The sequence below is a fragment of the Anomaloglossus baeobatrachus genome, chromosome 3 (assembly GCF_048569485.1).
Source record: "Anomaloglossus baeobatrachus isolate aAnoBae1 chromosome 3, aAnoBae1.hap1, whole genome shotgun sequence".
NCBI classification, from domain to species: Eukaryota; Metazoa; Chordata; class Amphibia; order Anura; family Aromobatidae; genus Anomaloglossus; species Anomaloglossus baeobatrachus.
Window position 1 is genome coordinate 83,639,257 of NC_134355.1, and position 14,352 is coordinate 83,653,608.

General features: G+C 38.7%; 2 protein-coding genes across 3 annotated transcripts in view; one reads left to right on the plus strand and one right to left on the minus strand.

Annotated features, from left to right (window-relative positions):
• MACROD2 (mono-ADP ribosylhydrolase 2) overlaps positions 1–14,352 on the minus strand; it is a 2,939,506-nt gene that overhangs the window by 2,292,110 nt on the left and 633,044 nt on the right. The gene's annotated exons all lie outside the window — the stretch shown is intronic.
• FLRT3 (fibronectin leucine rich transmembrane protein 3) lies at positions 583–13,794 on the plus strand. Its single transcript, XM_075339279.1, has 3 exons — positions 583–805; positions 8,892–9,583; positions 10,607–13,794. The coding sequence occupies exon 3, from the start codon at positions 10,634–10,636 to the stop codon at positions 12,587–12,589; it is 1,956 nt and encodes a 651-aa protein (XP_075195394.1). The 5' UTR covers positions 583–805; positions 8,892–9,583; positions 10,607–10,633; the 3' UTR covers positions 12,590–13,794.

Here is a 14,352-nt window from a genome sequence, read left to right on the forward strand (position 1 = left end):
AAAGAGGGATAAAGAGAAAGATTGAGGAGAAATAGAAAGAGAAAAAAGAAAGCTAAACACAGAGAGAAGGAAAGGAAGGAAGGAAAGAAAGAAAAGAAAGAAAGAAAAAGAAATTTAGAGAAAAGAAAGAAAGACAGAAAGAAGGACAGATAGAGAAAGTAAAAAATAAGACAGGAAAGAAAAAGAAAGAAAGAAATAATGAAAAAGAAAGACAGGAAAAAACAATACAGGAAAGAAATAGAAAGGAAAAAAAATAGAGAAAAGAAAGAAAGAAAGGAAAAATTAAGAAAGGAATGAAAAAGAGGAAGAAAGAAAGAAAGAATGATAGAAAGAAGGAAAAAGAAAGAAAGAAAGAAAGAAAGAAAGAAAGAAAGAAAATAAAAAAAGTGAGAGGGCTAGAGAATGATTGCCTTCTTCCCGGTGACAGCTCGGCGCTGAGTATTGCAGAGGGTTACCTGCGCCCTCTGGTGGCGGTTCTGTGCGCTGCATGCAGCCTGCAGAGGAGGTTACCTCACTGGGCAGGGCTGGGGAAGCCTCTCCCTCCGCCATGACATCAGTGCACACTCAGCCACTGTGAGCTGCTGCTGTAAGTTCAGACTTTGAGGTGGGCACAGAGGACCTAACACTTCTCAGCGCACGGGGAATGATGCTGCCTGCTCCACGCTCACATAAGTAGCTGCTGCCTGCCCTGTTCTATGGTCATCCTGCAGCCTGGGGAGCTCACATGTCTTACAGGACTACAAGTGGAATATTCCCTGTACAGATCACTCATTACTGGATTCTTTCCTCTGCACTGATCTTCCAGGTAAGCCGCACATCACTGACTCCTGCAGCTCAGCCGCTCTCCCCCTTCCCTCCACACTGCCATCCATGGCTGCTGCTTCTTTATCCTCACTACTTTGCAAAATGTGTGTTGTATAGAAATAACTGAGATCTGAGAAGAGCGAAATGTAAGGGAAGAGATAGAGTGTACAGAGTGTACAGAGTGTACAGAGTATACAGAGTATACAGAGTGTACAGAGTGTACAGAGTATACAGAGTATACAGAGTGTACAGAGTGTACAGAGTGTACAGAGTATACAGAGTGTACAGAGTATACAGAGTGTACAGAGTGTACAGAGTATACAGAGTGTACAGAGTATACAGAGTGTACAGAGTATACAGAGTGTACAGAGTATACAGAGTGTCAGCTCCTGAGCAGCAGAAGTTCTCCATATCTGTAAAGGGTGAAGTGCAGTGATCATACACTGCTAGCAGGGGCTGCAGTGAGCCCTGGACCCCAAATACTTGGGAAGGAGGCGATCAGTGCCCCTGGCTGTGGAGGAGCAGGGCTCGGTGATACATGGAGGTGCCAGCAGCAGACTTTGCAGAAACATAAATGAACAGCTACACCTACATTTCAAAACCTGAATTGCTGTATGGGAAAAATAATAATAATAAGAAGAAAACCTTTCCTGCAGGGAATGAATCCCCTTTTTTATTTCTAAAACAACCCCCTCTCTCCTATTCTAGACATTAAACCAAAATTCAGTGCCTGGACGAGTGAAGTATGTGACCAGCATAGCAATGGGAGGACAGATAATGGCAAGCTTACAGCACTCAGCATTGTCTGGGCTGGGGAACCCCACTGACAATGGGGAATTATGTTTTTAAAAATGTAAAAAGCTCCAAGGGGTCTAGATCAGGGGAGATTAGCAAGTTAATGGGAAGTTGTGGCTAGTTGTGTGTCTCCATCTCCTCTATGGCATACACTAGGCAGCCAGAGCTGTGTATAGGCTGTATAACTGGCATTTATATACAGTTGATATTTATTAGGGGGTCCGGCTACTGGGAAGGGGGCACAATAGTGAGAGTGCTGGACCTTTGTTTATGTCTGCTGAGCCCTGGGCTCTTTATTTTCTGGCTTCTACCCATGGTCTGCAGCTGCTTACAGACCACAGTGCTAGTGAATAGTCATAGGGCTCACCAAGAGCATCATACCACTGCCTCATTCATCCAGCCTGGGAGATTAATCCCTGCAAATATATTCATTCAGCATTAGCCTGTAATCGTGTTATTCCCATAATAATCGCCTGCCAGTGTCCCCTCCGCCACCAGTGCCATCATGCCAACAATAACTTACACCCTTACCATACATGTTTATACAATAAATACAGAAACACAATACACACACCCATCCGCAGCCTTCTACCAAGATCACTATTTATACAGCAGGACCATAGGTCTGTCCACCACTCTCTGCTTATCCAGGACTATCACATTTTCACACCATTTTTGCTCTCATTTTCATGATACATTCAGCAGCTCTCCCATCTTGTACATTGCACCCACGCAAAATCAAAACAGGTCCAGTTCTTCACTAGTTAACAGCACATGAAAGGTATTGTATGGAGGCACCCCATCACCCTGAGCACACCCTCTGCATAGAATGGACCAGCTCCCTATACCAATAGCTCTGTGCCCCCCCATCTCAAAGCCACGGAAATAAATTTGGTGAAATTCTGGCTGCTGTCACACTTTGTTACTAGACTATTAATTATCTATTCCCTTGGTCCGTTTTCTCTGTACAGCACTGTCCAATCAGATAAACTCCAATTATGCTCGCCATCTAGCGCCTGCGGGTGTGCGGCCCTAACTAACATTACTCTCCCGCAGGATGAAAAAACACAATTATCTGTTTAGGCTCAAGGCAGAAAAAAAAGAATCTCAGTGCATGAAAAGAATCTTGTAAGAAGCCATTCTGGAGTGCTGGGCTTACAGTCATTTCTTCTTGGCAGAGATGATGAACATCTTATATATCTCAAAGCAAAGATGCTTTCAAGCATGATAACATATATACATCTGCCTGAATATACCTATATGAATATAATAACACATATACCCCTGGATGAATATATACCTATATACATATGATGACACATACACACCTGAATATATAATGACACATATATGCATGCCTGAATACAGTATATGCCTATATGAATATAAGAACACCTATACACCTGCCTGAATATATACTTATATGAATAGAGTGACACATATACACATGCCTGAATATATACCTATATAAATATAACACATATACACCTGGATGAATATAACATATATACACATGCCTGAATATATACCTATATGAATGTAGTGACACATATACACATGCCTGAATATATACCTATATAAATATAACACATATACACCTGGATGAATATAACATATATACACATGCCTGAATATATACCTATATGAATGTAGTGACACATATACACATGCCTGAATATATACCTATATAAATATAACACATATACACCTGGATGAATATAACATATATACACATGACTGAATATATACATATATGAATATAGTGACACATCTACACTTGCCTGAATATATACCTATATAAATATAATAACATATACACATGCCTGAATATACCTATATGAATATAATAACACATATACACCTGGATGAATATATACCTATATGCATATGATGACACATACACACGCCTCAATATATAATGACACATATATGCATGTCTGAATACAATATATACCTATATGAATATAAGAACACCTATACACCTGCCTGAATATATACTTATATGAATAGAGTGAAACATATACACATGCCTGAATATATACATATATGAATATAGTGAAACATATACACATGCCTGAATATATACATATATGAATATAGTGACACATATACACATGCCTGAATATATACATATATGAATATAGTGACACATCTACACTTGCCTGAATATATACCTATATGAATATAGTAACACATCTACACATGCCTGAATATATGAATATCATATACACCTGCCTACATAAATACCTATATGAATATAACCCATATACACGTGGATGAATATATACCTAAATGAATATAATAACACATACACCTGCCTGAATGTATACACTTATATGAATATAATAATACATATACAACTGCCTGAATATATACCTATATGAATAGTAACACATATATATATGCAAAACATGGCTATATGACTGGATAATACATAGAACCACCAAATATACCTACATTATTCTGTAGGGTTGTTGGTGTATACCCTAGAATAGGGGCTAAATGTCGGAGGTGACTGTTGGAATTTGTAGTCCCCCCCCCCATCCTTGCTGATAATTTGTTGTAGTCTCTATTGTCTAGTAAATAGGGTGCGCTGTCCTTTGGGACGGATACATTTTCGTACCCCATAACTCGGGGTTGCACATAGTCAGCCATGGCCAGCTGTTATAAAGAGGGCACTATCTTTTCAGCACGGTGCCTTTTTTTCTTTGCACTATTTCTTGTGTTCGCTGCATTGTGAGGAGTAATGACTAAATAAATACCATGGTTAATGAAATCAGCATGGCCATTAGGACTTCACTGAGCCCTTCAAAAGGAGGACTTTTCCTTGCCCCTTGCAGACACTGCTGTTCCACTCAACAGGAGACTTTGTTGCAATTAAAGTCAGGCGAGCCGGACAGAAGCAGAGTGTCTGACTTGTGGGTCTCGACAGAAAAAGGCGTCTAACAGCGTTTACCACCCCCCAGTGGGCATCAGCTCTGCTGGAAAGACGTTGGAGTACGTTTTTCAGCTCAAAAATGTTTTCTTTTCCCTTTTTTTTTTCCATTTTAACTTTGTGAACAAAGAATTAGTCAGTGCTGCTCCCCGGCTATACATGCAGGATCTGGGGAAAAAATCTGATCCTTTCCAGCATTCGTAGCCATACATGTAGAATTTCAGATAAAACACAAAGCAGGGCCTTGACATGAAACATTCGTTTGTCCGTTGGGTGAACAGCTTTCCATTACAAGCCTTGTATAGATCAAAGTGCTGATACTAGCCCACATAAAGGAAGCAAAGTGACCTGCTCGGGATGTCACATCATCGTCTGCTACGAAGGATGTTACATTGTAACGTGAAGTTCTATAGACATTCCATAACTACATATAACATTGTACAATTACTGTGCGTTTCAGAGACGACAGTATACAAATGTTTCCAAATTGCGTTCATTCTGCAAATTAGGACTTCAAAATTGCAATAAAAAAAGGTCTTAGGTGTTGAGGAACGTTGTCAAGTTGCATAGTGAACATGTCGCCACTTGTCACACCCTCGGGGGGGGGGGGGGGGGGAAGCGTCAGGTATTTTTAACAGGTAGTCCTCCAAGAAACTTCCTGCAATTGTAGTAACAATGAGAGCAATTGTTCTGCCTGCTGCTTACTAGTTGTTGACTTAGTCACCTTGGCTAGTTCTTGGAGACAATTCCGAGCCATGTTCATCTAGCAATCTATGTCTTTGGTGAGGGGTTTTCTGATGAATTTCTGCTGGGAGCAGAATAGTGAGAAGATTGGACATGACACATGGTTTTGATCTGAAGTTTATTGAATGATGTAAACATTGAAGAAAACTCTAGTGCACAGTATTAGATTGTAGGCAACGGTGTCAACGGAAGCTATTGGGAATGATATTCCTACTCTTCATGATTAGACTTGCTGATTCAGTGACCCAGAGGAGCGTCTCTTGTATATCTGCTATCTGCATGATTTCCAAAGAGAATGTTATGAGTAATGCATGGTAAACTAAACTATTCTACTATATATTGCCTATGCTAAAATCTCATTAGGTTACCTTCCAGTTCCCGAATGGTGTAGATCATCATCAGCCACTAAAGACTATCCTCTAGTTTGGTTGGGCATTATTCTTTAGTCTTCTATCTGAATATGACTATCTGGGTGTAAATCTATAGTAATTACAATGTAATTCATTAGTCCCAACACCAATTCAGTCCAAAATAATTTATAAATGGAACTCCGCTCAGAGCACAGCTGCACCACATTTCTTCTCCACGAGGCCTAGGGCCTAAAATATCTGGAATATCTCCAAAAGCCATAAAACATTTTAGTCTTCCTGATTTATAAATAATTTTAACGACATGGCATGATGGAAGTAGCCATAATGTACAATGTGTCACCCTCTAAAAGTCTCAATAGTCTTTTCTCGTAGTTCTTGGTAAACAAAAGAGACAAGAACCTGTATGAAATCTGATGATCGTGGAAAATGTGACTGCTACTGGCCAAGCTGTCATCAATTCCAAAAATGTGAAACACAAAAGACCATGCAGGAGACAAAAATGACTTGCAATTGCTTACTCTGTATACAAGCTAAACTATTTGCAAAGACCATAACGTGCTTTTTTTTTTTTTTTTTACCTACAAGCTCAAAAATAAACAGATCCAGACTTGAAAAATCGTTCACCCTAAAGATAGGTAACTAAAAAATTAAATTGTGCATTCTTGTGTACTCAGCCACACGACTCCTTATAGTCGGGCAGTGGCTTTGTGTGTGTACTAGCCTTTAAGCCGGTAGAAAAGCCATTGAAAAGAATAGGAACAAGCATCCCACTCTCTCTTCCGCCATGACCAGGCCGGTCATATTTGATGTATAATGACTCAAGGTCAATCAATGCACATACAAAAGAATTAAAGACGGGTTAGTCGGCCCATGGCAAGAGGATTGTCCAGGGCTCTGGCTGTAACATCATGGCTGGCTATTGATATGCAAAACATATCATATCAAACAGAGGGGCAAACAGATGTGAAGGGGGCCATCCCTTTATAAGCCTCTGAAGAATTTATTCCAATCTACATTTTTTTCCAGCAGTCATTATTTCCCTTTAAGCTTTGCTTTTGTTTCGTGGTTTTTTTATGCTCCTATGTTGTTTGCTATACTTTTTTTTTGGTGCCAAAAGGCCTACAGTCACCATAGACCCTAATGAGCTTTCAGTTAAGTCCAGCATAGTCCATACTACAATAGAAGCATTAGACGATGGTTTGCATGACAATCGGGGTTAAAAAGACACAGTTTAACACTAAACATAAAAAAAAACAAATACTATTACTTTTACGGCACCCATTTTAGTAATTTCCTCTTATCATGCATGCTAATCAAGGCAAAGCCACACGCTTTTTTTTTTTTTTTTGCAATAGTCTGTTTACAAGTGCTGTCAGTGACAAGATGGAGAAGTAAAAACATGAATCGATCCCTCAGATGAAATAAATATGGAGAAAGTTAAAATGACCTCTTAATTAAGAGCAGGCAGATTGCAGAAGTCGTAAAAATACTTTTATCGTATGTTTGGCTGCTGCTCAGATTCATTCCAGCAGTTGTTAGGGTATGTGCGCACGTTGCTTTTTACCTGCTTTTTACCTGCTTTTTTGCTGCTTTTTCTTCTGCGCTGTTTAATGCCAAAATGGATGTGTTCTTCTATTCAAGCAAAGTCTATGGGAATTTGGGTTTCTTGTTCACACTATGTTGTTCAAAATGCTGCCTTTTTGTGGCAGAACTTTGGTCAAAAACTCAGCTTTTGAGCAAATTCGACACATGGTAATTATCAGACACGGAGACAAACATCAGTGGAGACTGTGGAAAGTCAAGTGTTAAATTCAGATTTCTCGGAGACAATGTAGGTGTCAGATGAGTCTCATCCTCACAAGTTACCGCAGGAAGCCACCAGTTCTGGAGCCTGAAGAATGCTAAAGAAAAGTCTTCCGTAGATACATAGTAAAATGGAGACTTTAGAGCTGCTTAGGCCCCCGGCACCTTACTTTAGGCAATATCCACAATCCCTGTTAACTTAACCCCTATATTAAAGATTTATCGTGTGGAGATTGAATTATTTTTATATAAAAGAGGTCTCCGGCATTTATTATTCAGCATACTGGCGGTGCGGAGCATTTTAATTCTGGAACAGATGCTCTGCTTGCTGGATGCCATGTAATTACTGAGTGGAGAAGCAAATTGCTACTACGGCATTCCTTAATTTCAGGGTCAAGTATTTCCAGCTTACTCCAAATTCTTTTACTTGTCACTCTAAGCACCTTGGCAGGTTGACCCTTACATCTTAAAGGATAAAAAAAGAAAAGCTGTAAAAAGGTTTGCACAAATTAAAGGTGAATAAAACTCATTTAATAGAAAGTTGTAACTTATTTGGGTAAGAGGCGATCTGGTAGTTCTAGCTTTACCATGTGCTGATGTCATGAACTCTGACATCACTAGTTAGTGGTGAAATCACATAGTGCCGCCCTCTTGAGCATTTCTTTTTTAACTTGGTTGATGCCTTGTGAAAATCAGGTTATGATTAACCCTAGAACGCATACCTGGGGCCTCGCTGGCCTGCTAGGTTACTTGTTTTCTATTGTAGATTTCTATGGTTGAACGTTCTAGGGTTAAGAGTTTTTTCCTCGAAATGCGTAAACCGGATTGGAAAATGTCTGTCTTTTGCTACAGTTTTTATCTTTGTAACAGAATAAAGATGAGGGTTTTTTCAGTGCTAGACTTTCCTACTTTTTTGTGCCGGCCTCTTGTGTATGTGATCTGTAAGCAGTAATACTGTATATTAGGGAGATTCTTGAGCATCCTACAACCCATCAGAGATATTTTATCATGTTGAAACACAGTAACAGGACAGCTCGAGTGCCCGGCCAGGAATGGCTCCGGGTCTTGGTTATCCATTACGTCTAAAACTTGTGGACAGCAGGGGATTGTGCTTCGGTTTGTAATAGAAAAAGACAGGTGTCACCGCTTGCTAAAGTAATTTCTCCGCAGTTGGTTGATTGAAGCTGACTTCAATTACAGTTGCTTTTGGATGGATGCACTGGAATGGCCAATGTGAAATACTAGAAATCATGGCAGAGACTGGCACTATGGCAGTGACCTTTGAGAACTTTGAAGTTTAGCCATAGAAGTGAAAGTCAATAGTTGTGTTTAGAAGGAAACTAATGAGCGTCCATCAGTCTTCTCCGGCCTATAACAAAGTGTTATGTCACATTTCACTCTCACTAATTGAGAATTTTCATTCTTCTCTCTCTTTCCAGAAATCGACGACAAGCGTGAACTTCGAAGAGCTAGCACATGTTTTTTACTGAAAATTTGTGAAAATTACTCCCATGACCAATAACTCTTCCTGACATCTATCTTCCACCGTTTTTTTTTTTTTTTTTTGCAGTTGCATTTTCTAGTTTGGCTTGGAAACAGTGGTGTTTTCACAACGGGTGTGAACCTTTTTGGGATGTGACTACTGTACAGAGAGCATTCATGGTTGAATTTGCACAGGAAAGACAAGGAGGAAAGCATGTACCTACTCTGAATGCACTATTTATTCCAGGCTTTGCTTTATGAATAATGCCCCTGGTGTGGAGTTAATTTTACTGGCGTTCCTGAGGAGCATTTATAAATGGAAAGTCAATTTCTGGCATGAAATTAAGCCAACCAAAGGGGATTATAAAGAAACCGTTAATCTGGCGTTGGAGGAAATATCACATGGTTGGAGGAAAACAAAGCTAGTTTAACCTACGATTTGGTGTCGGCAGTAAACGTTTGCTGTGATGTGGACAAGAGACGGTCACATTGGGGCCCTTCTTTCACAAGTTAGGATTGTTTGACTATACACCGTGAGAGAGAGGAACTGCTAAATGAGATAACCCAGACCTTGCTATTCTGGGAACACGAGGCTTTCAAACAGCTCTGCCCACAGGAGAATTCAGAGGAACATCAGCTCACACTTCAGGTATGTCTTTGTCTTGTGTCTATTAAGTGCTGATAATGGTGGGGATGAAAAGAATTAGGGGGGAATCTCCGATAGTAAGGCACTATAGCTCATGACTCAAGATGTCCTTCAGACCTCTAAGTGTTACATAGATCTTTTCCTTGTACTGTAACCTCCAACAGTGATATAGCATTTATTCTGTGATCTGGGTTTTATCATTCTCATGATGATGACTGATGCCACCTACAGCACGTTTTGGGCAAATAGGTGCAGTATATGGATGCCCTGTTATATCCCAAATAAAGATGACCAATGAAAAAAAAAAAATTCTAAAGCAAAAATACAATAAGAAATTCCTAATATGGATACCGGGGGGGAGGGAAGGTGTGCAACAGAATTTATGCCCAAAAACATTTCGAAAAAATAAATAAATTACAAAATGTTTTATATTACTGTTACAGTTGCTAAACAAATGTGACCATAGGCTCACTCCACTATGGTTGTAAAGTATTTACTATCTTTATAGTTTTCTCTGAATACTAGGAATAAAACAATCAGATATGAGGACATGATTCATAAGGAAGCTGCTCACTTGGCAAAATAAAACTGAACATACTCTGTAGCTTACCAGTGCCCCTAGTGGTCACGTTGTATATTGCAGCAGGAAAACTATCAGTCTTACTACTATAGTTTATTTAACCTGATGCAAAAAAAAAGTCAGGCAAAGAATGCTAAAGTTAATACACAAAATATATTCAAGAAACATTTTTATTCTTTATATGTTATATTAAGACTTCATGTTAAGCCAAGTCAGCAACCAGTATATCACTGAAACCTTGAAGATCTTGTGATTGCACATTAATATTTTTGACATAGAGGATAAAGTACTCCCATTTTATCATTGGTACTTTACTAGATATTTAGATTGCATCCTCATTGTTGAGTGTATATATATACATCAGTTTCTCATTAGAATAACATTTTTGTGTGCAGTTCTGTAAGGCATTAATGCAGACCATGAATATTTTGTTTCTTTCTTTGCAGACCAGCTACCTTAAGCTTTTTTCCTTTATGACCATGAGTGCTGAAACCTGGAACTATCTTGTTGCTTGGACCCAATTATTGTTACTACTTCGAATGGCGCCACACTATGTCAGTGCCAAACCGTGCCCTTCAGTATGCCGCTGTGATGGAGGCTTCATTTATTGCAATGATAGAGACTTGACGTCTATTCCCTCGGGGATCCCAGAGGATGCTACAACTCTGTACCTTCAAAATAATCAGATAAACAATGCGGGGATACCGTCTGACTTGAGAGGTTTGGACAAAGTGGAGAGAATCTATTTATATCGCAACAGTCTAGACGAATTTCCAATTAACCTTCCCAAAAACGTTAAAGAATTGCACCTGCAGGAAAACAATATACGGACTATTACTTATGATGCACTTTCCCAGATTCCCGCTATTGAAGAGCTTCACCTTGATGATAATTCCGTGTCTGCAGTGAGCATTGAGGATGGTGCGTTCAGAGACAACATCTATCTCCGACTTCTATTCCTTTCACGAAACCACCTAAGCACAATACCCTGGGGTCTGCCTCGCACGATTGAGGAGCTACGTTTAGATGATAATCGCATTTCTACTATTGCTGAAATCTCTTTGCAAGACCTTACAAATCTAAAGCGTCTTGTTTTGGATGGAAATCTCTTAAACAATTATGGCCTTGGGGAAAGAGTCTTTATGAACTTGATTAATTTGACAGAGCTTTCATTAGTTCGAAATTCACTGACATCTCCTCCTGCAAACCTGCCAGGCACAAACCTGAGAAAGCTTTATCTTCAGGAGAACCACATGAACTACGTGCCGCCCAACGCGTTTGCAGATCTAACCCAACTTTATCGTCTTGATATGTCAAACAACAATTTAACTTCTTTACCTCAGGGCATTTTTGATGACCTGGACAATTTGACGCAGTTGTACCTGCGTAATAATCCATGGTATTGTGGTTGTAAGATGAAATGGGTTCGTGACTGGCTGCAGTCTTTGCCTTCCAAAGTTAATGTCCGTGGACTGATGTGCCAGGCACCCGAACGTGTCAGAGGGATGACTATCAAAGACCTTAACAAAGAGCTATTTGATTGTAAGGACAGAATTTACGTAAAGCCAGTCCATATCACAACTACAACCATGTTAAATACATTGCTTCCGGCACAAGGACAACGTCCAATATCTGTGACCAAACAGCCTGAGATAAAGCCACCCGACCTCAACAAAATCTACAGAACCACTCCGATACCAGTCAGGAAAATTATCACTATTAATGTAAAATCTGTCACTGTTGAAACTATACACATTTCTTGGAAAATTGCCTTACCAATGAAATCATTGCGGCTGAGCTGGCAATTGGGTCACAGTCCAGTTTTTGGGTCTATAACAGAAACCATCGTCACAGGTGATAGAACAGAATATCTGCTGACTGCTCTCGAGCCAGAGTCTCCATACCGAATATGTATGGTTCCCATGGAAACCGGAAATTTCTTTTTACTGGATGAAACCCCTGTGTGCATCGAAACAGAGACTGCTCCACTTAAAATGTACAACCCAACCACCACACTAAATAGAGAACAGGAGAAGGAGCCTTACAAAAACTCAAACTTGCCCCTAGCGGCCATCATAGGTGGAGCAGTGGCGCTGGTGGCAATTACACTCCTGGCGCTGGTTTGCTGGTACGTTCATCGGAACGGTTCCCTCTTTTCCAGGAACTGTGCCTACAGCAAGGGCCGCAGAAGAAAAGACGATTACGCAGAGGCGGGGACTAAAAAGGACAACTCCATTTTAGAAATCAGGGAGACCTCTTTTCAAATGATACCAATAAATAACGAACCAATGTCCAAGGAGGAATTTATTTTGCACACTATATTTCCATCTAATGGAGTAACCTTGTACAAAACCAGTCACAGTGAAAGCAGCAGTAACAGGAGCTACAGAGACAGTGGTATTCCAGATTCTGACCATTCACATTCATGATGCTTAAGGGCACAAGACTTTTTATAGGAACTCTAATAAGTGAATGGGATTCACTGTTCTACTGCAAAACACTGGATTAGTAAACACAAAAAGAACATTTGAAGGAGCAATGTACTGTACATTTGCCATATAATTTATATTTAAGAACTTTTTATTAAAAGTTTCAAAATTTCAGGTTGCTGCTACGATTAAATGTAGTTCGTTGCCTGACCACAATTCTCTATTTTAGTATTTTTTGTAATTTGTACTGTATTTTTCCTTGCTAATATTGAAGTTACAGACCATTTAACTTTTTTCTTTTTTTTTTTGTGTTCTACTGAGTAAAAAAAAAAATGACTTGTTGACTGTGAAAGTGAATTTCTTTGATGTGTTGAACAATCAGGATTTTTTTTTTCTCATTTTTTTTTTCCCAAGAACTTTGTAGTATAAGCACAGGCCGTTTTTTACATTTCATTTTAAACATGGTATAAATAAAATGTAGCTACAAAAGAAAAAAAATATTCAAAACATTTAACAGTATTGTTGGGTCTGTAAAAAAAAAATAAATAAAAAAATGTACAAGTTACTCAATAAAAAAGAAACAAAATTCAATGTGTGTAGTAATGGGCATTACCACAAGTACCACGCCACGGTCTCTAGAAAGTTATGGTTGATATGTTGACCCATGCATGCTGGGAATAAACTAGATCACAAAAGGTCCGTAAAACACATATTGTTTTTTTTATATATATATATATATATATATATATATATATATATATATATATATATAAATTTCAGTAAAGAAGTACTTTTATAAAAGATTGAGCTATGTCCTAATATTTTTAGGCTTGTAGATAAATTAATATGACATAAAACACTTTTTAGAAAGTGCATCCGCTCAGCATCACATGGGGTTAAAAAATAAACAACAAAATATCAACATAATAATGATATATACTTACGCCACAAAGTAAAAATAAAGTGATATTGCCTGCAGGGCTGTGGAGTCGGTAAGCCAAACCTTCGACTCCGACTCCGACTCCTCAAATTATCTTGCACCGACTCCGACTCCGGCTCCGACTCCGACTCCGGCTCCGACTCCGGCTCCGACTCCGACTCCTACATATATTGCTTATAGTTAGGTGAAAAATTTATTGTAGTACATGAATATGTGTATGTGAACATCAGACATTTAATAATTTTTATGATACAATAATCAAGATATTTGGATAGAACATAAAATATATTTATTGGAATACAACTTTAGAACACAAAAAACTGTAATAAATTGTAAATATGTAATACACTATGTAATATACAGTAGATTACATATATATCTTGTGTGTGTATATACACTGTATATATATATATGTATATACAGTGTATATACACACACAAGATATATATGTAATCTACTGTATATTACATAGTGTATTACATATTTACAATTTATTACAGTTTTTTGTGTTCTAAAGTTGTATTCCAATAAATATATTTTATGTTCTATCCAAATATCTTGATTATTGTATCATAAAAACAATTAAATGTCTGATGTTCACATTGTACTACAATACATTTTTCACTTAAATATAAGCATTATACTAAATGTTATTATTTAGTAAAATATTCAGCACATTCTGCATTGCACTCCTGTCCCCAATTTATTATATATTTTAGGAGTCGGAGTCGGTGCATTTTATACCGACTCCGACTCCACCAAAATGAGCTCCGACTCCGACTCCGACTCCACGACTCCGACTCCGACTCCACAGCCCTGATTG